The following is a 25560-nucleotide window of genomic DNA, read 5'->3' on the forward strand; positions in this document are numbered from 1 at the left end:
AGTCCTTATGCCATCACATTTAGTCTTCACAAAACCCCTGCAAGGTAGGGATTTACTTCTGTCTTGCAGGTTGAGGAAACTGAAGCTGAAAGAGGTTAAATGTCCACTTGAGGCATGTACACAAGAAGGGGAAGAGCCAGTATTGGAAGCAGATTTCCTGGCCCACCTGCTCAGCCACGGCTCTGGTGCATATGTGGTCAGCTCTCATCACTCCCTGCAAGGCTCCTTTCCTTTGAGATAGGGGGTATGAGAAACCTCCTTTCCCCCAGAGAACCTGCATTACTTCCCTCAGAGCCTGTCTTGCTGTTAGGGGTGGGAAGGCCAGGTTGTAGGAGGAATACCCTGTTGGGGTTCAGCTGTAGGTTCTCAGACATTTCTGAACTGTTCCAGGTCTCAGTTTTGTCACATGACACTTGTGGAAGTGGGGTGAGGAAAGGAATCAACAGATACAGAACATTCCCCCATCCCATGGGGTCTTTGTTGTTGCTGCTGTCTCTGAGTCATGGCTAGCCCTGGGCACTAGGTAGCCACCTGGCGAGACAGGCACAGGGGAACCCTTGTCACTGATGGCTTCTTACTTGCTCCTGGTAGGGTCTGATGGCACCCCAGCCTCACTCCACCTGGTTCCTCAGGGGGTCCAGGGCCTGGCTTGGTTCTCTACGACCTTGCTCCCTAGGAGGGTCCAGGGTAGGTGGAGCTCAGAGGCTGTGTAGGCTGTCCAGATGGGGCCTCCTTGGTGTTCTTAGACTTGCAGCCGGGCGGCTGTCTGCTTGCCAGGGGCTGTCAGTGTCCATAGCCTTCCTGGCCGTCTGGCATACTTCCTGTCCTCCTTGCTCTTGGGCAAGTCACTAAACCTCTGAGCTTTGGCCTTCTCATCTGTAGAGTGTGAATGATGATATATCTCATGAAGTTGCTGTGACAATTCAATGAGACAGTACTAGGAAGAATGTGGTACATCTGGCACATGGTGGGGGATTTAGTACTGGGAGCTGCTATCGTCATCATCATCATCATCACCATCACCACCATCACCACCGGGATTGTTATTGGCCTTGTTGCCCTTTTCTGTTTATGTGTCCATCATTCACATCCTTGAGGGCAGGGCCTGGGTCTTGGTCTCTCTTGACTACTCATCATTTTTGTGATCCTTCCAGGAACCAGTCTGGTGTTGGCTCCAAGGAGCAGCTAGGAGGGGACACTCATGCCCAGGCTAGAGCTGGGTCTGGAACTGCTCAGTCTAGTGTGGTAGTCATTAATCACACATGGCAAGTGCCCACTGTATTGGATAGTACAGAAGAGAATCTTTTATCGTTGCAGGCAGCTGTGCTGAACTGGACCCCATAGCAAGGCTTGAGCTCTGTGGGCATCACAGCTTCAGAAACATCCTCACTGTTTGCTTGAACAGCCACTGGCCATCTGCTTAGTGCTGACAGCAAGAAGTTTGTAATTATACAGAAACTGAGTTCCTGAGGGCCCTTGCCACATTCCCTTTCAGGTGGCCTTGCTCACCAGGCCAGGGTGGTTAGTTTTTGGCAGTTCTTATCAGCCCAAGGGTGGGAAGGCAGGACTGGGGTTGCCCAAACTGTCCCTGTTTCTTGCTGTCCTTGTCCTGTTTCTCCAGCCCAGCCTGCCTGGCAGGGAGTGCCAGAGTGATGTTCCTAATTCACAGCTTTGGCAAGGGCCAGGTTGGCCCAGATGCCCTGACCCCACTTCTTCTGTGGCCCTGCCCAGCCCCAGCCCACTCCTGCTCCCCTGGGGGCTCTGGACACGTGCCTCCTGCCCTCTGCTCACCTTATTCCTCCTACCTGGGCACCCTTTCCCTCTTCTTTCTCCAGGCTCAACTTACATGGCTGGGAGCCTTCCTACCCCAGGAAGCATTTTCTGATCCATCACACAAAATGAGTGCTCTTGCCTTAGAAATGCCATCCTTCAGACTGATTTTTGGTGCTTAGCCCTTTCCTTTGTGGCTGATTCTTGTATTCGCTCCTCTCCACCAGGCATACAGCAGGCAGTCTCTGAGTATCAGCTGTATGTCAGGTTAGTACTGGGTACTGGACAGACAGGGGAACAGGTTTTAGGCCTGCTTTGACAGCTTCAGGCTGGTGAGAGGTCCACGGTTGGCCAGACCCTTCCATCCAGGCCAGATAGTCCTCAGCCATATACGGTGCCAGCCCAGCTCAGGAAAGTTTCCCCAGGAGGCGATGCTGAGGTTGAAGGGGCCAGTGCTGACATGAGGCTACAGATGGGTCAGTGGGCAGTTCTGGAGGGCTCTGTGTGGCTGAAGGAAGGGACAGAAATGGCAGGGACAGAGGGAGGCAAAGAGGGTGCAGGCACACTTGGCAAGAGGGGGTTGAAACTTTATGGAGGGTGTGTCTGGTTGGTGGTTTGGGACCCATTTACAGGGCATAGCTGGGTCTAAGTTAGTCGGAGCCCTTCTGGCATGCAAGTGCTTAGGAGATGGCTGTGGAATGAACAAATGCTGAATGAGTTTTGCATGGAAAGGGCTGGTGTGTGTGTGTGTGTGGGGGGGGGGGGTCCTCCCTCTCCTTGGAGCCAGAGATAGGAGTTGGGAAACTCCTACCCTTTCATACCAACACTGAGTTCCAGGGTCAGAGAGCTCAGCCAGGCTGGGCCAGAGAGAATGGGGGTAGGCCATGGGAGAGCCCTGTGTGTCCTCTATTCATTGTTTATTTATCCCACAAACCTTCTCTGGACCCCTAGTGTGTACCAAGGACTCCCCAGTCCAGAGCCAGACGGATACTGACAGCTGTGGGAGGAGCTAGGCTAGTGTTTGTCAGTCAAGCTTTACTGGTTATTAAAATACTGTACTATTTATGTGCTGATTGACTAAGAGCTATTTGAAATGTCTAGTGTCTTGCCACTGTTTTGCTCAAAGCCAAAGGCCCACAAGGCCCCCGCACTTGCTCTTTCCCTCACTTCCCCTCCATTCCATACTCCAGCAGTAAAGAGTTGCCAGCCAGCATGGTGGGTGGCCTCCAGGACTCTGTTCTCGGGCTTGTTCTAGTCACTTGGTACTGGTTATTTGATATTTGTAGTGTCATGCCTGTGTATATTTGTAATAACCTTGATTTGAAGTATCTAGTATCTTGTCACTGTTTTGCTTATGGCTCTGAGCCATTAGGAGGCTAGGACTGAAGCTCTCTCCCCAGTGTGCCTAGCACCTTGTGAGCCCACAGCAGAGTCCAGCAGAAGTGCTGCCACAAAACTCAACTCTGTTTCCTCCCTCTCTTTCCCGCAGGCACTCATGAGCACCAGTCACCCTGAGCCAGGTGCCCAGGCACCCTTGAGCCCCCGCCCACAGCCCCTGTCTCGGAGTTCTTCCAGCCTGCTGGGTGAAGGCCAGGGACAGAGGCCAAAGCTCCGAAAAAGTGCCAGCAGCACTGTATGGCAGGCCCAGCCGGGCGAGGCCAGCACCAGTCCCCAGGTCCTGGAGGAAGAGGGGCACCAGGCTAAGAGCACAGAACAGTCACTGATCTCCAGCCCCGGACCACGGCCTGGCGCTGTGGGCCACTGGCGGAGCAGCACTGTGGGCAATATATCTACCATGGGCGGTATTGACCTATGTCACCTGCGGGCCCCCAGCACCGCAGCTGTGCAGAGGAGCCACTCGGACCTGGTCCATAGCACCCAGACGCGGGGCCACAGTGGTGCTCGGAAGGCCAGCCTCAGCTGCTCAGCCCTTGGCAGTTCGCCAGTCCACAGGGCTCAGCAGCAGCCTGGCAGTACTTCTGGCCAGGGAGGGCAGGCCCCTGCAGCCCTAGAAGGAGACCTGGCTGCAGAGGCTGGGACTTCAAACTCAGTCTGGACGCTGGGAGAAAGTGAAGTGTGGGTGTCACCAGTAGTCCTGGGAGGCACAACCACCCATAGCAGTAGCCCCAAGGCCAGGCCCAAAGCTACTGGGCAGTCAGCTACCACATCCTGCCAAGCTCTGCTCCCAGCAGCTCAACTCTGTGGCTTGATGGAGGTGGGGGCCAGTGGCTACTGCCATGCTCTGCCTGCCTCTGGGGTCTTGGCCTTTCCAAAACTAGTAGCATCAGTGAGTGAGTCTGGGCTGCAGGCTCAGCGTGGGGTAAAGTTCCAGTATAGGTTGCCTGGGGGTCTTCCTGGGCATTCCCACTGCTGTGCCCATCCCTGGGGTCCCACTGGGTTAGCTATGGAGCCTGGTGCCAGGACCAAGGATGTATGGACCATGACCTCAGCCAGTGACTTGGCCCCAGTGTTGATGGCCCCTCTGTCAGCACAGGATGCTGGTGTACAGGCAGCCCCCATGGCAGAGTGCAAGGCTGTGGCTACCAGTCCACCCCTGGAAGCTCCTGTGGCCCTGCACACATTCCCAGAGTTAACTCTGGGATCCAGGCTGGAGGAGGCGGCATCTCACGTGCAGGATGTGCGATGGGATGCTGAAGGCATGACGTGGGAGGTATATGGAGCTGCAGTGGACCCTGAGGTACTTGGTGTGGCCATTCAGAAGCACCTGGAGATACAGTTTGAGCAGCTGCAGCAGGCACCTGCCAGTGAGGACAGCCTGTCTGCTGAGGGCTGGAGGGGGCCACTACGAGCTGTCATGCAGTCTCTGAGGCGCCCCAGTTGCTGTGGCTGCTCCAGCTCAGCCCCTGAGTGAGGACCTTTGGCCCTAAGAGCTGTCTTGGGTCCATGGACTCAACCCCAACCAGAGGCAGTGGAGGCCACGTGCGCTTTGGAACCCCTGGCAGCTTTGGACACATCTCTGCTGTAGGCTGAGAGCAGACCACAGGACTTTAGCCTGGGGACTCCTTGCAACTTGCAACTGTGCTGGGTTTTAAGGGCTTGATTCCTAAGAGCCATATCTGCACATCTGGGCTCTGAATTTAGGGACAGAGTTTTAACACTGTGCATCAGGGAGAGTCTGATTTTTCTGTAAAAATAATTGCCTTTTGTTCAGTCTCTTCAGATCTCTGCCATGATTTCCCCCATGACTTCGGCGGCTTTATTTTAGAGCAGGGCTGAGACGTAATGAATCCAAGCCATGAAATGTGGGGCCCCAAGTGACAGAGATCGGCTGGGTCTTTAGAGAAGTGAACTGACACTGTCGAAGGCCTCCTGGGTGCCACATGCTATTTGTCACTTACTGAGTCTTCACCTCTTCATCCCGTGTTACAGACAAAACCAGACATTTGGCAGGGTTCTGGCTAACATACCTGGGCTGGACAGCTTGAAGTGGAGGGCTAGGATTCAAAGCAGGGCTGGCGGAAGCCTGGGTTTTTTACCTGCAGCATGCCTAGTCAGTCAGAGAAGGACAGCCATGAACAAGAATTTACCTAGGCCACATTCTGTGCCAGCTTCTATGGATTCCTTGGGAAATGTGACAGGCTGTGTGTGCCCTCACTGTGCTCGTGTTGTAGAAGAGAGGTACGTCTCAGTATGAGGGTGATGAGCTTTACAGAAAGGCCACAGGGTGCTTGTGAGAGCCACCTTCCTTGTAGGTCATTGTGCCACAGGAACAGAGAACAGGTGGCCAACTGTCCCCAAATATGTCACACTGCCTGAAATTGCACCATTATCACCTCATTCCTTTGATTTAGGGATAAATTTTCAGTGGGTACAGTTATTCAAAGAAGAGAGGGCAGGAATCAATGGGAAAAGAGAAGGAGCCTGGATTGGGGTCTCCCACCTGGTGGAAAATGGAAGGACCTGTGAGGCTGTGGGGGGCAGGGAGGCCTGTGAGCCAGGGGATTATGGGAGTGGGGAAGCCCAGGACACCAAGTCACAGCCTGACTTTATTGCCCAAGGATCTCTCTAGGCCTGTGGAGGATGGGAGTGGGCTTGGGTCCTCATCATGGGGCTTCAAGTTGAAAATCCAAGCTCCTGAGACAGTCTGGCAGCCTACTCTGTGAGGGAGCCAGGAGGTTAGTGTCCTGCCCAGGGTCACTGGGCATGGGAGGGTGGAGTCTGGGTTCACATGCAGCTTTGCCCATGATGGGGTCCTGTTTTAGGCCCCCTTTGCACCTGGAAACCCAGGACCTGACAGCAGGCTTTTTCCCACCCCCAGGGACCTGGTACTCACTGAGGTAGAAATGATTCGGGCAACACTGGGTTAATTTCACAAGCAAGAGTGACATGCCAAGGGGCCAAAGGAACAGGTGAGAAAGGCATACTTCAGGTCAAAAGCCTTCCAAGGCCCCTCAGTGGGCTCTACCTAGAACTGTGGTTTTCACAGTTCTAGCTGGGCCTGGTAAAATGCCATACCTGCTTTAAAATGACAGCAAGTCGGAAAACATTTGCCAGTGGGGTAGGAACAGTAGGTTAGGTGTGAACAGCAGGAAGGAACTTGACCTAACCTCCCTTTTAAAAATATGACCAGGCAGGTTTTTTGTGCAGTCGAGTCTCTAGGCACTGTCTAGCCCAGTGCCTGGGCCTGTCCTCTTCTGTGTGGTACAGGGCAGGCACATCATGCTCTCACGAGTGACACATGGGTACTGGGCAGTCTTTATGCCAAGCCCTGCTTGGGCTCCAAGAGCCCCAGCTTTGTGGGGCCAGACTGGAGAGAGCAAATGGCTGTGGGGACATGAAGGGAAGGGTGAGGAATAGGACTTAGGAGGCCACCTTCCCATAGGGCCACAGCTAAGCAGGGTCTTGAGGACACAGTGGGTTTGGACAGGTGGGCAGAGGGTGAGGGGTGTGTTCTACTTGTTCTCAGGCAGGCAGAGAACAGCCTGGTCAGGGGCTTGGAGGTCCCTGTCCTGCCTGGGCCGTGTTGAGTCACTGTAATGCAGGCTATTTTGGGGTGTTGGGCTGGTGGAGGCTGGCAAGGGAAGTTCCCATTGTGAGCATCCTGGAGTGAGGAAAGGGACTTAGGGGAGGTATGGAAGGGGTGGCAGGGCCAGATTTCATTTTAAAAATAGCCCTTTGGCTGCCATTGGATAGATTAGTGTGGAAGGCAAGGGCCCAAGGGAATGGGGGAGTGGGAACCAAGGAGGGATCTGTTAGGGTCGAACACGCACACACATGGTGTGGATTTAGGGAGGAGTTCCAGGAGGCTGAGGAGCAAAAGGAGGTGAGGCCACCACCTATGACAGGTGGGAGGTTATGGAGGGGAAGGTGAAGGGCCACATGCCATGGAGCTTGGCTGGGACCAGTGAAACCTTTCATGGAGAAACTCCTGTGTCATATGCAGATTCTCATGAGTTCACTCTGGCCAATGTGTGCCAGTCCTTGCCACCTACAGGCAGAACCTGGTGTGCCAGCACGGCAGGTTGGGCCGGGCCCCAAGTGGGAACGGGATAGCTGAAGCTGACTACCCACTTCATCTTGACTGAGAGAAATCTCTGGGTGGTGTCCTGAGAACACCCTCCTTGTTAAGCTTGTTGTCCTTGAGATAACAGGAACTGTGCTCACTAGCCACACTGCACAGCTGCAGCCCACTGTGAGTCGACTGTAGGTTAATTTCTGAATGTGTCCTGGAGGCAGAAACTGCCCCTGCCTCCCACCCTGCTCACTCCCTGGGCAGTCCTGACTGGCAGTTGTCTAGGGTCTTGGGATATGGCCACCCGCTTGGTTTACAGGTCTCTCAGACTCCGGATTTCTAATCAGACTTTCTGGGTCCCCTTCAGTTCCTGCCTTGGGAGGTGATGGCTTTCATTATTTGTACATTTGCTTTGAACTTAAAGTAGTAGAGGTCAGAGCTTTGCCCAGGAAGGGTTGTTGGTCCTGGCTGGTCTTCTTCTTTTTTTTTTTCTGGTAGATTCTGTCCTTTGGAGCATTCACCCCAGATTACTAGAGTTTCCTGCCCTGGCAGGAATTCCCCTCCCTTCTATCCCTGTCTCTTCTGCCTGGCAGCCTTCCAAGCCCCCAACAGCTGAAGCCTGGCTTTCTGGAGCTTGTGCCCTCTGGGTCTGGCCAGGACACAGGCTGCCATCACCCATTTAGGGAGTCACTAGTCCACTTGGGGGGAAGGTGTTCCTGCTAGAGTGTAAGATGCTGCTGCCCTGAGGATACAGGGCTGGGAGGGTGGAAAAGCAGAGGATGGTCTGGTCCCACTGACAGCACTTTCCATGTCAGCTGCATTAGGTCTATGTCTCCTAGAGACTAAGGTGCTGGATTCTTATTTAATAAGAGACCAACAGACATGCCTTCCCAATGCAGGTCTTGGCACTTAGGACATGAGAGTGGGGCACACTGTAGTTTAGTGGGTAAAACTTGAGTTTGAATCCTAGATCTCACCTATAGCCATGAGATTTTGGGTAAGTTACTAACTTTGCTGATCCTCAGCATCCTTCTCTATAAAATGGGTATGATAATGGTTCCTCCTTAGGTTTCCTGTGAAGAGTAAATGGAATAACCCCCATAAGGTGTCTTGGCACTGAGTTAGCACTCAGTGCACATGCTGGTGGTATTGGAGGCCCCTTCTGTACCCGTGGGGGGGGGGCGGCTAGCTCTTGCCCACCTCCTGTCTTCTTGACCATTCCTCATTCACAGCCTCTTCCAGCTCCTTTGTTTCCTGATTTGCACCTTGCTCAGGACATGTGTGCTCTGGCTGTAGCCATTCAAGACTGTAGTTCCCAGAGCCATGTTGAGGACCATCTTAGCCCTCATTGCTCACTGGTCTTGGGCTGGGTTCCCTGGAAGCTTGTGCTGGGATGAGGATTCTGAGTTTATTAATAAGAGGGAGTGGGAGCACCAGGTAGAGAAGGGATAGAGGCCCAGTCAAGGGTGTGATTTCAGGTAGATTCCTGGCTTAGCCCAGGTCCCACAGGGGAACCCTGGGTCCAGGTTCCATTTTGAGGGTAAGGGCCACCAGGGGTGGGGGTGCAGTAATCTCCAGGCACTTCTGGCTCTGGCATGCAGGCTAGAAGCTCCAGGAGCCCAGGGCAGGGCTCTACATGGGGCTATAGGGCTTACCCCAAGGGAAGGGTGCACAGAAACTGTGGGCATCTGAGGGGTCTGGGTGCACACTTTCCAACACCTGCATTCATATCTTGAGCAGCCCTTCATGCAGTAGACTTTCATGGATCCCAAATCTCACAAAATGCCTAAACCCTCTCTCTGTGAGATACACTGAAGTAGTTCTGCCTCATTTGTGCTCATGCCAAGGGATCCTGGTTATTGAAATGCACAGCTTTCCATGTGCTCATGTTAAATTGCTTCTCATTCATCATCTTGGCCTGGCCCAGTTTTTTCATCTGAAGCTATGACTAATCCTTTATCAGTCTATATCCACTTGTTAGGCAGTTCAGAGCCAGACAGAGCCTGGGGCCTGTTGTTGGGTTGTCCTGAAGTCAGCACTGGTCCTCATGTCCCTATGAAACCACACAGTGGTTTCAATGGCAAATTTGTAGCAGGGCCTGACTTGAGTCCTGGTTCTCCACGAGGTTGCTTCTAGTGTTTTCTGCTTCCTTTCCTAAGATCTTAGCTACTTCTGTTTCATGAGCTGTTCAAGAAGTTTGAGATAACTGCAAGCTAAGATTTACAGACTTTACCTTATAACCTTCCCTTTTGAAGACTGGGAGCCACCCCACCCCTACCCACAATCCACCTCCTCTTGGGCACACTGTCATTCACCTCGAGTCTCCTGGAAAGTGATTGTGACAGGAGCAGGATTCTCATGACAGCCTGTCTCTAGCACCTTCCTCATCAAGCCTTTCCCCGGGGCAGCTCACCTTTCTGGTGGGAGTCTTTCTGAAGCTGGCAGGAGTTCTCCCTGAAAGGTCTTCCTCTTCCGGAGAACCTGGGGCTAGTTCTGGTGCCGTGGTTACAGAATGAAAATAAACCAGGAGAAACATCTCAGAAAAGTCAATGTTTAAAAAACCAAATCAGCTCTTGCTGGTGTGGCTCAGTGGATTGAATGCTGACCTGAGAACCAAAGGGTTGCTGATTTGATTCCTAGTCAGGGTACATGCCTGGGTTGTGGGCCGGGTCCCTGTTGTGGGGTGCATTAGAGGCAACCACACATTGATGTTTCTTTCCCTCTCTCTCTCCCTTTCTCTCTAAAAGTAAACAAATAAAATCTTAAAAAAAAACAAAACCCTGCCCCCCCCTCCCAGTCAAACCAAAGTTGCATTGGCCTATAGGACTGGGAATGGACTCATGGGGTCTGACTCTCTTGTTCCAAGAGGTGGGTAAACACAGCTTTTGTTCACTTTTGCAGTAACTCTCCATGACTTGTGCCTTATTTCTCTGCCTCCAAGTCCAGGATGGCTCAGCAAGGAGGCAGGTCTGACCCCTGAAACATATGTTCCCAAGTGGGTGTCCTAATGTTCATTTCTCATGGCTCTACTTTGAAGGAGTTAGTGTGGGAATTATAGGAATATGGAGCTTAAGGTAGGCAAGTGTCCAACTTTAAGGCGAATGGCTTTTAGCATGTACTCCTCACTCAGTCTGCCCTGGCCTGGAACTTTTCATTTCCCAAAATCTTCCCCAAGAAAAGACGTAGGGTGCTTTCTCAGCATCCTGCGAACATGGGTGCAGCAGTGCAGAGCCTCATGGGTGTCTGGCCAGGGGCAAGTGGGGAGGCTCTGCCAATCCTGTACCCACTGCCCTTGGTGCTCTTTCTCCCCGCCCTCTATTGCTCTTGAATTTCTGTGTCTCCCCTTTCTCCTTTCCTGTTTCACATCCCCTTTGCCCCATAGGAACCTTCTGTATCCCTAAGGTCCCCCTCCCCTCACCATGCTTCCTTCAGCTTGTGCCAGGGTCTGCCTGGCCTTATCCCCCCTTCTCTGGTAGTCTCCCTGTGGTCTGTGCCATTTCTCCCTGAGTCATCGCTGGCTTTGGCTCTTGGCATTCCTGATTCACACAAGTCTAGGCCCTTCTGCCACACATGTCCTTTCTCTCCTTTGGTGAAAACTGAGATGTTTGAGCTTGAGGTAGCTTTGAGCATCTCACTAGAGAAGGCGGCCTCCTTGGGACACTCTGGGGTGTTCTGTCCTGAGTGTCAGGTTTCTATCACTTTTGCCTCAAAAGAGAAAACGGTTGTCAGTGGTCCTACTGGGTGACATGAGGCTTTGGTCAGGCTGGAAGGGCATCCCAGCAGTCCTCAATTTTGGTCACCCTTATTGGGGCTTGAGTGGCTAGGTCGCCCAATGGGCAAGTGGATGGGTATTGCCCCTCTGCTGACTTTAGGTGGGCCATCTTCTCTTTCATGCTTTCAGAATTTTCTTTCTTCCCTTGTACTTAGGTTGTGGCATGGCCTGGGCATCAGATGGGACACACATTGTTCCATCTCTGTGCTTCTGTCATGTGTGGGACTGGTCGTGTGTCTAGGAGCCAGGGATGGAGTTAGGAGAATGAGCCTTTTGTCTTTGCACTGGGTAGACAGCTGAGAAGGTGCCCATTGAGAAGGGTGAGCAAAACCCAAGCAGGAAGCCTCTGTTGGGGCTGGCTTTTCCATGGCTCACCAAGTAACTAAACTTGGGGTGCTAGAGCCCAGCTGGGAAGGAGTGGAATTACCCCTTCATCCCAGGCCTACATGGCCCCTCATCTCTAGCCTTATGTATCTCCCTCCCTCTAGTCACTTGTCATTTTTTAGCAGTCAAGGGTTTGGGAAGATGGTGACCAAGGGTGTCATTTTGTATTCAAGCTTTGTAGCTTTCGTCAGCCCAGCCTATGTCTCTTGAGGAAGACTCTCTGGTTTGATTTTCTTTCCCCTCACAATTAAGGGTATTCAGGGAGTGGGGAAGGGGCTTCTTTCTGTGAAGATTCCAACCTCTGAACATTTCTGTCCCGCAAAGCAGTCTCCTGGAGCATCCCTTGGGTGAGGCCCACATCCTCCACATGGTCATACCACTGGGCTGGGGAAGGGGAGGCAGAAGCCAGCTGGGCTTTCATGTCAGGACTGGGACACAGAGCACTACTGCAGACACCAGGAACACTGCCTGAGCTTTGCTGAAGGGTAGGGCAGCCAGGTGAGAAGTTGGATCCTGCCATTATTTGAATTATTGACCTTTTTCATTGATTTTTTTGCATTAATTTTTAATAAATATTTTAAATATTATGTATTTATTTATTTTAGACAGAGGGGACGGGAGGGAGAAAGAGGGAGAGAAACATCAATGTGTGGTTTCCTCTCATGGCACCCACCACCGGGAACCTGACTTGGCCTGCAACCCAGGAGTGTCCCCTGACCAGGAATTCAACCTGCAACCCTTTGGTTCACAGGCCTGTGCCCAATCCACTGAGCCACACCAGCCAGGACAATTTTTTTGCATTAATTTTGATTTTTAAAATGTTGCACAACATTTATCCTAATTACCGAGTCTTCTGTCTGCCCTTTTCATTTTGTGCCCAGTCTCTGCCTGGGCTCCTTTTCTTCCAAGGGTTTTAAGTCCCCTGGGCACCCTTTGGTCATGGAATTGGGGCTAGGAGCAAGGAGGCCTCCTTTTCTCCAACCACCCCACATCCCCACCACTGGTGGGTGCTGAGTGGCGCTGGGGCTGGATGGGATTCTGGGGCTGGCAGGGAGGGTCAGAGGCTCAGCTGCCTAGTGTGGGCCCTGGGGTGGGGGGCGGGGCAGGTGGGGTCCCTCCCGTGGGGTCTCTCCCAGGGCTCCTGCTTAGTGCAGGTCTCAGAGAGCAGTGCGGTCCACTGGCGGATCTCTGATGTCCCCTAGTGGCCACGGAGCCACACACCCTCACCAGCTGGGAACCCTGCAGGACCCGTCCTGAGCGCAGAGGTTGGCCGTTTCGGGCAGTATTGTAGTCCGATGTGGGGCTTGGGGCGGGGAGTGGCGGTCCGCGCCAGGTAGAAGGTGGTGCTTGCGCCTTGTCCTCCCCACCACACCTCCTCCGGACACTCTCACCCAACCAAGTCCACCTAACAGAAGATCGCGAAGAGGAGTACACAGGTGGAGATGCTGGTAAGAATGGAGAGGATGGAGTCCAGGCAGTGACGTCAGCACCTTGAGGGGCACGGGGTAAAGGGAGAGGGAGACAGCTTCACTTACACCTTTGATTTGGATGTGAATTACTACATGCCAAAGGGGATGGATGTAGGGGCCTTTGTCAGTGAACCCTAAATAGGTATATTTTTGTAACCCTATGGCTTACCTTTGTGTTTAAAGTTGCCTAGAGCCTCTGAACTTCCCTGTGGTCCCACATGAGTGTGTCCTCTACCTGGGCCATGGGAGAGTTGGTGTGGGCTAGGACTGGGCGTCCTGGTAGTGGGCCTGACCCTGCCTGGCAGAAGAGATCACGGGAGAGAGTGTGGGGGCAGTGGGCTGAGGAGGGATGGAAGTTAGAGTTGACTGTCACAGGATTGAGGCCTAAAGTTCAGAGGTAGGGCTGATTCTGAAGGTCTTCTCCCTTGTCATTCCTCGCCTGGCATGATCTCCACCCATTCTAACTGGTGCCAAGGCCAGTGAGGTGTGTCAGGGTTAATGGCAGCCAAGAGAGAGCTCAGAGGGAGAGTCTATTCCAGACAGCAGGTCAAGCAGGAGGACGGGGTGACAGCCTCACAACTGAGTGGCTGGGTGTGCATGGAACTGAGAGAGACAGTGCAGCCTGCACAGGACTGGGCTTCTCTTCTTCAGTAGGGGAGAGGGGGCTGTGTCCACGACAAGGACTCCTCTCTCATTCCATGCCCAAAAAGCCTCTCTGAGGTGGCATCTCCCTTAAGACATTTTTGGCTACAAGTAATTGAATTGCAAAACAAAAGTTATCTAAAAATTTTGAATGTTCAATTTCTCACTTAATTCTTAATTTCATTTAATAATTTAGGAGGCCGCTGTTCTAGATTAGGCGCAGTGGCTCAGTGAAGACATCAGGAATTCAGAATCTTTCCATAATTTTGCTCAGCTATCATCAAGGTGTTCTCATGGTCACAAGATGGCTGCTGTACCTCCAGATGTAATATTTTCGCAGTAAGGAAGAAACCTATAATCTGCTTAAAGAAGTTATTGGCACACACCGTTAATTAATCGAAAAATGCCAGGTTTTCATATTCTGTCAATGAATGAAAACAATAATATTGGCTGCCACGTTCTGACACTAAACAAATGGCAGAAGCAATGATGATGTTTCTCATGAATTATCTTCTTACAATTAGCCCCACTTCACAATGACAACTGAAATTCAGAGAGATCAAGTAACTTGCCCTGTTTTATGATCTGGAAATGAAGAAACTGAAATTCAAACACCAGTCTGTGTAAAGTTAGGGCTGTTTTTTTTGTCTTTTTAAAAATGAAAGTGAGATGGAATAGTAAGAAGTTAGGAAAATTCCTTGGTAAGTAGAATAGGGAAACTGAGACAGATAACTGAGCAAACAGGCCCAGCAATTTACAGCCAGATACAAAAGGTTACCTCCTTAGAGATAACATCTAGGCCCAGCAAAGCAGCAAAACTAGGCGGGGGATACCAGAACCAATTACAAAGACTAAAAATGCCCTGCCCTGTCACTGACCAATCAGTGGAGACCATGACCCTGAAAGGGCACACCTGGAGAGCTGATGAATATTCTACTGAAACCCTCTCCTGAGACCTCCCCTAAGATTCCTGCCTGAGGGAGAGAGAGAGAGAGAGAGAGAGAGAGAGAGAGAGAGAGAGAGAGAATAACCTCTAGACAAAGGACCCAGAGCAAGCTCTCCCTCTGAGAAGCAGCCCATGCTATTCTTTTTCTCTTCTTTCCCCACAGGAGTCTCTTAACCTCTAAGGCCATGGGCAACTTGCACTTTGTCCCAGGCTAATCCCCTGAACTCATCCCCAAGGCTCCCCTTTTCTCTGATTTTCCAGTGAGCTAAGGCAGCCCAGCCTAGGCCCTCCTGTTGCTGCTTCTTTGCTAAGCTTTTCCTTGTTTCACTGTTCCCAGCTTTAATAGACATACCCTCATAGTCTAGTCACCTGGACTCATGTTGTGAATCTTTTCTACACAATGTCAAGAACCCACACTTCCAGCTGTCCCTAGGCATATCTGCTCAGGGCCAGCCCCCCTGTTCCGTAACAGAAGGAATACGTATTTAAGATAAGAATTTCAAATAGTACAGACCTTGGCTTTCGTTTTTAAACATTGTACATGTTCATGATAAGAACTTCAAATAGTGCAAAGTGTACAGTGAAGGTCTGTCTCTCTCCCCACTTTGCAGTTTCCATAGTTAACACTAATTTCCAGTGGTCCTCCAGGAAATTCCCTCTGTAATCACAGCTCACACTTCTAACTATTTTATACAAATGAGATCTATTCTGCATTTATTTTTAAAAATTATATATTTTGTAGATACTGTTGCCACGTATAGATTTTACCTCCCTTCTCACGGGCATATTGAATACAGTGAGGTTCTACTGGACTTTATGTTGTTTCCTGTATTTTTGCTATTATAAAGACCATGTAAAAATAAATACTCTTGAACATATAGTTTTGTGTATATATGTGAGAATATCTGTAGGATAATGTTATAGGAGTGGTGATATAAAATGTCTATGCATGTTGGCAAATTGCTCTCCAAAAAGATTATACCAATAATATATGAAAATGCTTATTTCCTCATATACATGTCAACTTTTGAATGTTATCAAACTTTAATACTTTGGCTAACTTTATAAGTGAAAAAATGGTATCTTAATAAATCTTAATAATATTTTGATTTTACAGTTCCTTTATTATGAGTAAGGTTGTAGTTTGCCAGACTGCCTGGGTGAGAATTCCTCTTTGGTACTCTCAAGCTCTATGATGTTGTGTAAGTTGCTGAATCTCCCGGACTTGAATTTCTTCATCTATAAAATGGGATTTGTAAATGCCTTATTAGTTGGATTTCAGGGTTTAAGGGCATCATACATGTATAGTGCTAGCATAGCACCTAGCTCAAAATAAAGGCTAAGTAAATGTTAGCTATTAATATTATCTAATATATTTACTGATCACTTGAATCTCATTATAATCTGCCTGTTCATATCTATTTTCCATTTTCTTTCGATATCTCTTTTTCTTATTGATTTGTTAGAGCTCTTTGTATAGTAATAACATAATTTCATTTTACATATATGATGTCTGTCTGGAAAAACTTTAGCCATTTAATATAATAAGAACTGTCTGCGTGATATCAATGTAACCTGGCAGCCAAGGAGAGTGGACTGGAATGTGAATGTGTGAACAATGATGACTTCACTATACTAGTCAGTGGGGATGGTAGAGACCGTTGAGTGAGCATGTGTATTGTGGCTGTTACATTCAAAATAACTGAGTGAGAGGAGCAATGACTCTGCATCAAATTTTGCGTTAAGCTTGAACATTCCTCTGTGGAATGTATTTGGATGGTTCAGAAGGACACAGCTATGGGCAACTGGTGACTGGCAGCTTCATCACAACATGCCTGCCCATGTGTCACATCTCATGCAGTTTTTTGGCAAAACATCAAGTCACTCAGATGACTCAGCCCCCCTACAGCCCAGAGTTGGTGCCCTGTGACTGGTTTTTCCCCAAACTAAAATTGCCTTTGAAAGGAAAGAAATTTCAGACCATCAATGAGATTCAAGAAAATACTATGGGGTAGCTGATGGCTGGACATTATCTGGACAAACCTCATAAATCACAAGTACTTTCTGTTTGTTTACATTTTTGGGGGTAGTAAAATTTTTTTTTATTGGAAAACAAATACACAACTTGGAATGGATTTGAGACAAATTGTGCCATAAGCAGATTTTCTTTAAGTGGCTAACCACTTAAAGTGGTTAAGTTTTAAGTTTAAAAAGCAACTAACAATAAAAGAAAATGTTTATAGTACAGGACCAGCAGTACAAAAAAGTGGTGTACAAGTACCTGAATAATACACCTGTTTTGCAATAGTGCAACTTTAAGCACATATTGTTGACTGTCCCTAGTCCATGCAGAGTTACAACTCCACACTTCGACAATAACATGCTGATAGTTCCTAAAGAAAACTACTTTAAAAAAGGCATAACCCAGATGTTCCCTCCTTTGACCAACTCCCCATAAGTTTAGATGTGCAGGAGGGCTTAGATATATCCACAGTAAGCCACATGCAACATGTTACGTGATCAATTTTCTAAAATAAGGTTTCAGGACAATGACAATAAGGGAAGAAAACATAGGGGAATGAAGTCCTAATTACTATACATGCATATTTTTTGACCGTAGGGGAAACCTTTTACAGAGAAGTTACAAACAAAGAAAAGGCAAATAAACAACTTTGTACAAGAAATTTAACACATTCTGTACAATGTCCTCCCTTTGCAGTCATCATTTGTACAAACTCTTTATCATTTACTTGACCATCACCATCAGTATCTGCTTCCCTGATCATTTATTTCATCAACCTCTTCACCTGTTAAGTTCTCTCCAAGGTTTGTTATCACATGGCGAGGCTCTGCTGCACTGATGTAGCCATTGACATCCTTACCAAACACATGGAATGCTTCTCTAATTTCTTCTTCACTGTGTGTGTCTCACATTTTTCTTGCCATCATTGCCAGAAATTCCGGGAAGTCAGTTGTGCCATTACCATCAGCATCTACTTCATTAATCATGTCCTGTAACTCTGCTTCTGTGGGATTCTGCCCAAGAGACCTCATTACAGTTCCCAATCCCTTTGTTGTAATAGTCCCATCACCATCCTTGTCAAATAGTGAAAAAGCTTCTTTGAATTCTGCCATCTGCTCTTCAGACAACTGGTCAGCTATGCTGCTAGTGCTGCCGGTCTCCGAAACTCCGACCACACAACCATTCAGCTGGCTTGCTCCACTCAGACTAATATGTTTACATTTTAATAGACTTTATTTTTTAGAGGTTTTAAGTGCACAGCAAAATTGAGAGAAAGATACAGAGATTTTCCATATGCCTCTGCCTATCAAGCCCCTGCAACCAGACCTTCCCCATTACAAACATCCCCCAGCAGAGTATTACATTTGTTACAATTGATAATCCTACATTGAAATATCATTATCACCCATAGGCCACAGTTTACATTAAGGTTCAATCTTGGTGCTGCTTGTCTTATGGGTTTAGACAAGTGTGTAAGGACAAATATTCACCATTATGGTGTTGTACAGAGTGGTTTTACTACCGTAAAAATGTTTGTGCTCTTCTTACTCCTCTGTCCCCACTGAAGCCTGGCAATGGCTGATCTTTTCATTGTTTCTATAGTTTTGGCTTTTTCAGAATGTCTCATAGTTGCAATCATACAGTATGTAGCCTTTTCAGATTGGTTTCTTTCACTTAGTCATATGCATTTAAGTTTCCTCCATGTCTTTTCATGGCTTGATAGCTCATTTCTTTTTAGCACTGAATAATATTTGATTGTCTGGATATACAGTTTATTTATTCATTTATGTCCTGAAGGACATCTTCGTTGCTTCTAAGCTTTGGCAATTGTGAATGAAGCTGCTGTAAGTATCCATGTGCATGTTTTTGTGTGGACATGTTTTCAGCTCCTTTGGCCAAATACTAAGAGAGCGATTGCTGGATGATATGGTAAGGGTGTATTTAGTTTTGTAGGAAACTGCCGAACTGTCTTCCAAAGTGGCTGTGCCATTTTGCATTTTCTTTATTCTTAAAGCTTGATAATACCCCATTTTATGTAATATATACAATGTTTTGTTCATTCATTCATCCTCTGATGGACACTTGGGTTACTCCCACCTTTTGGCTTTGTGAATAGTGCTGCTATGAACATGGATGTAGGTCATGGTCCTCTTTGGTCCTCAGTTAGTGAGGGCTTCTGCTGGATGGCATTGAAGTATATTCTATCACATTTTTGTTAATTTATTTACCTTCTTATGAAAGGAGGAAATTCCATTGGTCCTTCCTCCACTGGGATCTGGATTCTCTTACTCAAAATTCCCAGGGAGAAAAATATAATACTATTTCTGGGTCAAACCGCATGATAAAACTTGACAAACATTCCCAAAGTCCAGCTCTAGGTAGATGACGAAGGTGTGAATTTCTAACTTGGTGTTTGAGAGACCCATTTAAAAAATATATATTTCATTGATTATGCTACTACAGTTGTCCCAGTTTCCCCCTTCATTCCCCTCTACCCTGGACACCCACTTCCACCCATTCCCCCTCTTTAGTTCATGTCCATGTGTCACACTAATAAGTTCTTTGGCTTCTACATTTCCCTTACTATTCTTACCCTCTCCCTGTCTATTTTCTACCTACCATCTATGCTGCTTATTCTCTGTACCCTTTCCCCCTCTCTCCTCCTTCCAGTCCCCTGTTGCTAACCCTCCATGTGATCTCCATTTCTATGGTTCTGTTCCTGTTCTAGTTGTTTGCTCAATGTGTTTTTGTTTTCATTTTAGGTGTGGCTGTTAATAATTATGAGTTTGCTGTCATTTCACTGTACATGTTTTTATCTTCTTTTTCTTAGATAAGTCCCTTTAACATTTCATATATTAAGGGCTTGGTGATGATGAACTCCTTGAACTTGACCTTATCTGAGAAGCATTTTATTTGCCTTTCCATTCTAAATGATAGCCTTGCTAGATAGAGTAATCTTGGATGTAAGTTCTTGCCTTTCATGACTTGAAATACTTCTTTCCAGCCCCTTCTTGCCCACAAGGTCTCTTTTGAGAAATCAGCTGACAGTCTGATGGGCACTCCTTTGTAGGCAACTGTCTCCTTTTCTCTTGCTGCTTTTAAGATTCTCTTCTTATCTTTAATCTTGAGTAATGTAATTTTGATGTGCCTTGGTGTGTTCCTCCTTGGGTCCAACTTCTTTGGAGTTTCCTGGACTTCCTGGAAGTCTATTTCCTTTGCCATATTGGGGAAGTTCTTCTTTATTATTTGTTCAAATAACTGTTCCACTTGTTGCTCTTCCTCTTCCCCTTCTGGTACCCCTATAATTTGGATGTTGGAGTGTTTAAAGATGTCCTGGAGGTTCCTAAGCCTCTCCTCATTTTTTTGAATTCTTGTTTCTTTCTTTCTTTCTTTTTAAAATTTATTTATATAATTGTTGTTCAAGTATAGAATTCTTGCTTCTTCATTCTTTTCTGATTGGATGTTTCTTTCTTCCTTCTGGTCCACACCATTGATTTGAGTCCCAGTTTCCTTCCCATCACTATTGGTTCCCTGTACATTTTTCTTTATTTCACTTAGCATAGCCTTCATTTTTTCATCAAATTTGTGACCAAATTCAGCCAATTCTGTGAGCATCCTGATTACCAGTATTTTGAACTGTGCATCTGATAGGTTGGCTATCTCCTTGTTTCTTAGTTGTATTTTTTCTGGAGCTTTGATCTGTTTTTTTCCTTTGGGCCATTTTTTGTCTCGATGTGCCTGTTGTATAGTGAGGGGCAGAGCCTTAGGTATTCACCTGGGTGGGGTAACCCTTGTCACTGTGTTGTGATGCTGTATGTGGGATGGGGGTTCGAGAGGGAACAGCAGTGCTTGCTCCACTCTCTGCTGGCTTTCAGTCACTTCCCCTGCTTCCCACAAGCAAATTGGGCCCTTCTGGTGCTGATTCTCCTATGGGTGGGCCTGTGTACATTCTAGGACCCTGTGGGTCCCTCCAGCGAACTTTCCTGTGAGGCTGGGAGTTTTCCCTGGGTCCTCAACCCCCACAGGTGTTTTCAGTCAGTGGTTTGAGGCTTTATTTCCCAGTCCTGGGACTCTGGGTTGAGCAGTCTGTCCCACTACCCAGTTTTGCCTGGTTTATCTGTGCACAAATGTGAAACTGCTCAGCCTGCCAGCTGCCTTGCACACCATGCCCTGTTGCACAATCCACTGTCTCTTTGGGTCTGTCAGCTGCCGCTTTGCCACACATTCTTCCCACCTGGCTGTTGGTCTCTGCCTCTCCTACTGGTCTGGATGAATGTGTCTTCTTTAACTCCTTGGTTGCCAAGGAGTTAAAAACAACTTCTGGTTGTTTTTTTTATTTTTAAATTGTTGTCATCCTTTTTTTGGTTGTGAAGAAGGCACAGTGTGTCTACCTACACCTCCATCTTGGCCGGACCCCATTTTGGATAGTTCAGAACAATCCAAAAGGAATTGTTAGACTGAAAGGAAAATCTTTTGGGGAGGTATTACATTTTTACAAATTTTTCAATTGCAGTTTATATTCAATATCATTCTGTATTAGTTTCAGGTGTACAACATAGTGGTTAGACAATCACATAGTTTAAAAAATATTTCCCTGATATTTACAGGACCCACCCAGCACCATACATAATTGTTACAATATTATTGACTACATCCCCTATGCTGTACTTTACATCCCTGTGACTATTTTATAACTACCAACTTGTACTTCTTAATGAAAGGGAGATATGTTGTATCTCAGATTGTGCATGAATCTAGCCATCTATCCATCATCATCCACATTCTCCACTAAGCATCATATGTCTTCACCTATTTGTCCACCGACCTAATATCTCCCTCTATAGTTACCTATTTGTCCACCCGCCTAATATCTCTGTTAGGTGGGTGGACAAATCTATCCAAATGTTCATCAACCCATTCATTTGTGAATCCACCATCCATGTCTCCATTTACTTGTCCATTCATCCATCCATCCATCCATCTATCTCTCCACTACCCATTTGCCTCTCCCTCTAATTTTTTTCTGTTCTGATATAAGCACTATTCATTGCTAAGAGACATAGACAGATATTCCTTTTATGGAGGAACTCATAGTATATGCAGGGAGAAAGATATGCAAATAAGTAATCAAACTAACGTAAATGGAAAGGGCATGTGCAAGTTAATGCTACAATTGCCAGAGAAGAAAGTCTCCAACTGCCTGGGGTTGATGAATAAGCCTGAATGAGGTAGTGAAATGTACCAGGCAGAGAAGGGATGAAGTGTACCCTTTGAAGAATAAATCAAATTTGCAAAGGTATAAAATTACCTGTATGGTTCAAGTAGGACAATGTGTGGGGTCCTGTGGCCTGGCCTTGAATGGGAAGAGCCCTGCTAAGGCCATGGCACCTCATTCACTGAGCAGGCATTGTGAGGTGTTTTCTCAGGCCAGAGCTGTGGGGCAAGCCCATGTCCTTTCCTCAGGCTCCACTGCTCCCATAGGTTCTGGGCAAAGGTGTTGCTGGAGGTGTGTGTGGGTTCCAGGGCCCTGATGCTTGGGACCATCCTCATGCAGGGTTCTTTCCCCTCTAAATGGCTCTGTTGGGTGGCCTCTTCCAGTCCTACCACACAAAGTGTGAGGGAATAGATGACCGGGCCTTCCTATTTAGCTCCATCCTCTTGCAGCTTTGGGTGGTTAAGATTACTTTGGCAGCAATAAACAGGGGATCCATGGGTACCTGGGACATGTGGGGCAACATCCAGTATGGGGGCATCTAGCACCCAGCTCCTCCAGTACACTGCCAACAACTCCTAGTTTCTCCACCAGGGGCACCCCTGTGTTTGAACGACGTGAGGAAGAAGAGAGTTGAATATCTCAGTGCATCTCTCTGCTGTCTCTTCTGGAGCTTTTTGATACCCCTCCTCTTCTTCCTGGTCACACCAAGCAGGCAGTGTTAAGGTCTGGGCACCAGAGGACTGGGCTCTGGTTGGGCATTGACCCGACAGGCCACAGGTGCAGGGAAATGCCCCTGCTCTTTTTCAAATTCCCTTGCAGCAGCATCTCTGTTCACACAGGGATCTCAAATCTTTCTGGACCTATGTCTGTTTGCTGCACTTCTCTCCTTTTCATATTAATGTTTTTGCATTCATTTTTCCCCCAGCACAGTTGCAATGGGCCAGGCACTGTACTAGTTACATTTGCCTTTCATCAACAAACACAGTGTAGTAGATATTATCCCCATTTCTAGATTTAAAAATTCAAATTTAGAGAGGTAAAATAAATTGCTCCATTTTGTAGATGAGATAAGCTGTAGAATGCAGAATTTACAGATTAATAAGGACCTTGATTCTTAGGTCCTTGTTGAAATAGTTCCTGTATATATCTTGAACAGAAGGGGGACTTGGTTTGTCTTGAACTTCTGAGGAGTGTCATAAATATTGTAGGTGAATATCTACCCTTGATGTGGCCAAAAGTGCCTTTTTCATTTGGAAATGAGGAAATTCTTCCTAACCCCCAGCTCTCTTGTTTTTGTGAGCATATATTATACCTAAGAGAAGGGTCAGCAGATGTTGGTAGAAGTTAATTAAAATAAGACTGTTGACAAGAATGGCAACAAGACCCACATCTACAAGAATAACTTGAGGTAGTGTTTATTGTGTAGTAGAAGTCACCTGACTTCTCTCAACCTTTTATATTTGCTAATTGTTTAATCCTCCATCAACCCTAAGAAGTAGGAGCTATTTATATACTCATTTAACAGGGATGGAAACTGAGGCCCAACTCCACTTTATTAAACTTAGTTGCACTAACCCAAGGGGTAGGAATGTAGACTGTCTGATATCCTCCAATTCAACCCCATCTATAAAGATGGTGGGAGTGAGGCCCAAAGAGGGCAGTGACCTGCTCAGGGACAAACACAATCTTGTGATGTTCAAGCACCCAGGCCAGCACCCCTGGGCTCATTGGGCTCATGCTCACTGGGCTCATGCCCATTGTTTGAAAGGTCTAAGAAATGGCATGGCTTTTCCCTAGGCCTCCCAGCTTTCTTCCTGGCTAACCATTTATGACACTTATAGAGACTCACTTTTCCATGGGTTTCTGCCTCTCCAGCACAGGAGGTACTTGAGAGTAGGGAGGCCCCAGATATGTGAGCAAGTAGGTTGCATTGCTTGAAGGAAAGCAGATCCATGTTAAAAGGCTATGAAATCATGAATTATTATAAGCATCAATGATAATGATGTTGATTTGCTACTAATCAGTGTGGCCTAGGCCTGGTTTTCCTGCTCAGGCATAGGTTCTGGAATTGGCAGGAGATGGGAAGGACCTGTGCGCTATCATCTCATCTTTCTTGGCCCCAGGTGTGTGGGGTACTATGGCTGTCCTCATTTGATGGTGGGGAGACTGTGGCTCAAAAGTTCAGGGTATCTAACCTGAAGTCATACTGTAGGTGAGCTGAGGGCCCAGGTATGAGTGACTGAGGGTCATTTTCCTTTGCACTGTGGTGAGAAGACCTTCACCCTAGACTTCCTCAGGTTGTGTAAGCTCAGTGTAAGGTGTCAACTGGTGAATACTCAAGGGAGGGGCTTGGAGTTTGGGGTTTGGCCAGTGAGAGGGAGCCAGGCCTGGGAAAGATGGAGGTCCAGCAGGTTGGGTCTGCTTGCCCAGCATTGGAAAGGAGCTGAGCTCTCTGTGAAGAGCAGGGATGAAAATTGAGTAGCATTTTTCTCTGAGGCAAGGTCTATCCTGAAGCCATAGGAATCCTGACCCCTTGTCAGGGCCCTATAGCAGTCACTACCTGGGAGTGACAATGTGTCTTAGGTAGTCAATGTCTGTGCTGGGCTGGCCAGCCTGTCCCACCTGCTGTGGATCTTGGGAACCAATGCTGGGGAAGGAAAGCATTTTCTTCTAGCTTCTTATCAAGGTTGGAGCCTCCTCTGACATCTCCACACTGACCTCTGTTGTTTACCCAACTGAAGTCTTCTATCTCGTCCATGCCCCATTTGTGCCCTTGGGGCTGAGCAGCCTGCAGTGATCCCTGATTCCTGTACCCCTGGCATGTCCATGCAGGCCTCAGTGGGGCTCTCCCACATTCCATTTTAGTGGGTGTCACAAAGACTGACAGTTTATCTTTGCCTTCATTGTCTGAGCACTTATGTAGCATCTACTGTGTGCAAAGGAATGGACTCTGGAGAAGCAGAGGTTGGGCACTCTGTGAGGTGCCTTCCATCTCTAGGACCCTCTGTGGATTCTCAGCCCAGCCCTTGGCAGAAGAGGCAGTGCAGCAGGAGGGGTAAAGTGGCTGGGCAGGCATGCAGAGATGGAGAGCCCTGCTGGGAACCAGGATTCTCCTAGGCCACTACTCTACTTCCCAGCCTCAGAGAGCCCTGCCCTATAAATAGGACCATGAGTGCCATCTGTGACATGGAATATGAGAGGCTGCTGGTGCCCAAAGGTGCCCTTTTTACTCTGGCCACTGCCTTTTTAAAAAAACACTTTTTATTTGTATTAAATTTACAGAGGAGTAGTAAAGATAATCCAAAGAGTTCTTGTACCCCCTCACCCAGTGCAGAACCATTGTCTCTTTATCAAAGACTTAGAGGTTGACATTGGTGCATGCTAACTACAGACTTTACTCAGAGTTTGCCAGATTTTTCCAGGATGTCTTTCCTGCCCCAGGATCTCATCCAGGAAGTCACATTATATTCAGTAGCCACTGCCCTTTAACAGACCAATAAACTCCCTGACTTCTCTGCCCATACCTGTCTTGTTTTCTCCCCTCCCTTCACCTGCTGTCCCTTTCTGTCTCATGCCATCAACTGCTACTGAAATCCTTAGGTGTCCTGTGCCACTGCTGAGCATTCTGAGTCAAAATGTGGGGTTTCAGGTACATTTACACACAGTGCCACCCACAGATGCCGGCCACTAGGGCACCTGTTCTGGGCCCCACACTGATTTTCTGGATCTTTCCTCCTCATGGGGTAAAGAATCCAGAAACCTGCCTCCCCTCTAGACTCATGGTCCAGGTACATCCCAGGATTGCTTGTCCAAATGACCCTAAGCCTAGGGACCTCCGTTATAATCGCACCCAAATATAAGGGACA

General features: G+C 47.8%; 1 protein-coding gene and 1 pseudogene across 1 annotated transcript; one reads left to right on the forward strand and one right to left on the reverse strand.

Moving 5' to 3' along the window:
* Window positions 1-1977: 1977 nt before the first annotated feature.
* Window positions 1978-9856, forward strand: GPRIN2 (G protein regulated inducer of neurite outgrowth 2). The gene is made up of 2 exons (XM_037049392.1): window positions 1978-2037; window positions 3260-9856. Exon 2 carries the CDS (start codon window positions 3266-3268, stop codon window positions 4640-4642), a length of 1377 nt encoding a protein of 458 aa, XP_036905287.1. The 5' UTR covers window positions 1978-2037; window positions 3260-3265; the 3' UTR covers window positions 4643-9856.
* A 7215-nt stretch (window positions 9857-17071) lies between these two features.
* LOC118989625 (calmodulin-1-like) lies at window positions 17072-25143 on the reverse strand (annotated as a pseudogene).
* Between the last annotated feature and the right edge of the window lie 417 nt (window positions 25144-25560).

The sequence above is a fragment of the Sturnira hondurensis genome, unplaced genomic scaffold (assembly GCF_014824575.4).
Source record: "Sturnira hondurensis isolate 20B ecotype Veracruz unplaced genomic scaffold, ASM1482457v3 Scaffold0006496, whole genome shotgun sequence".
NCBI lineage: Eukaryota > Metazoa > Chordata > Mammalia > Chiroptera > Phyllostomidae > Sturnira > Sturnira hondurensis.

What these genes read in the sequence shown, in the direction of transcription:
- GPRIN2 (XM_037049392.1), top strand. Translation starts at nt 3,266, where the DNA reads ATGAGCACCAGTCACCCTGAGCCAGGTGCCCAGGCACCCTTGAGCCCC.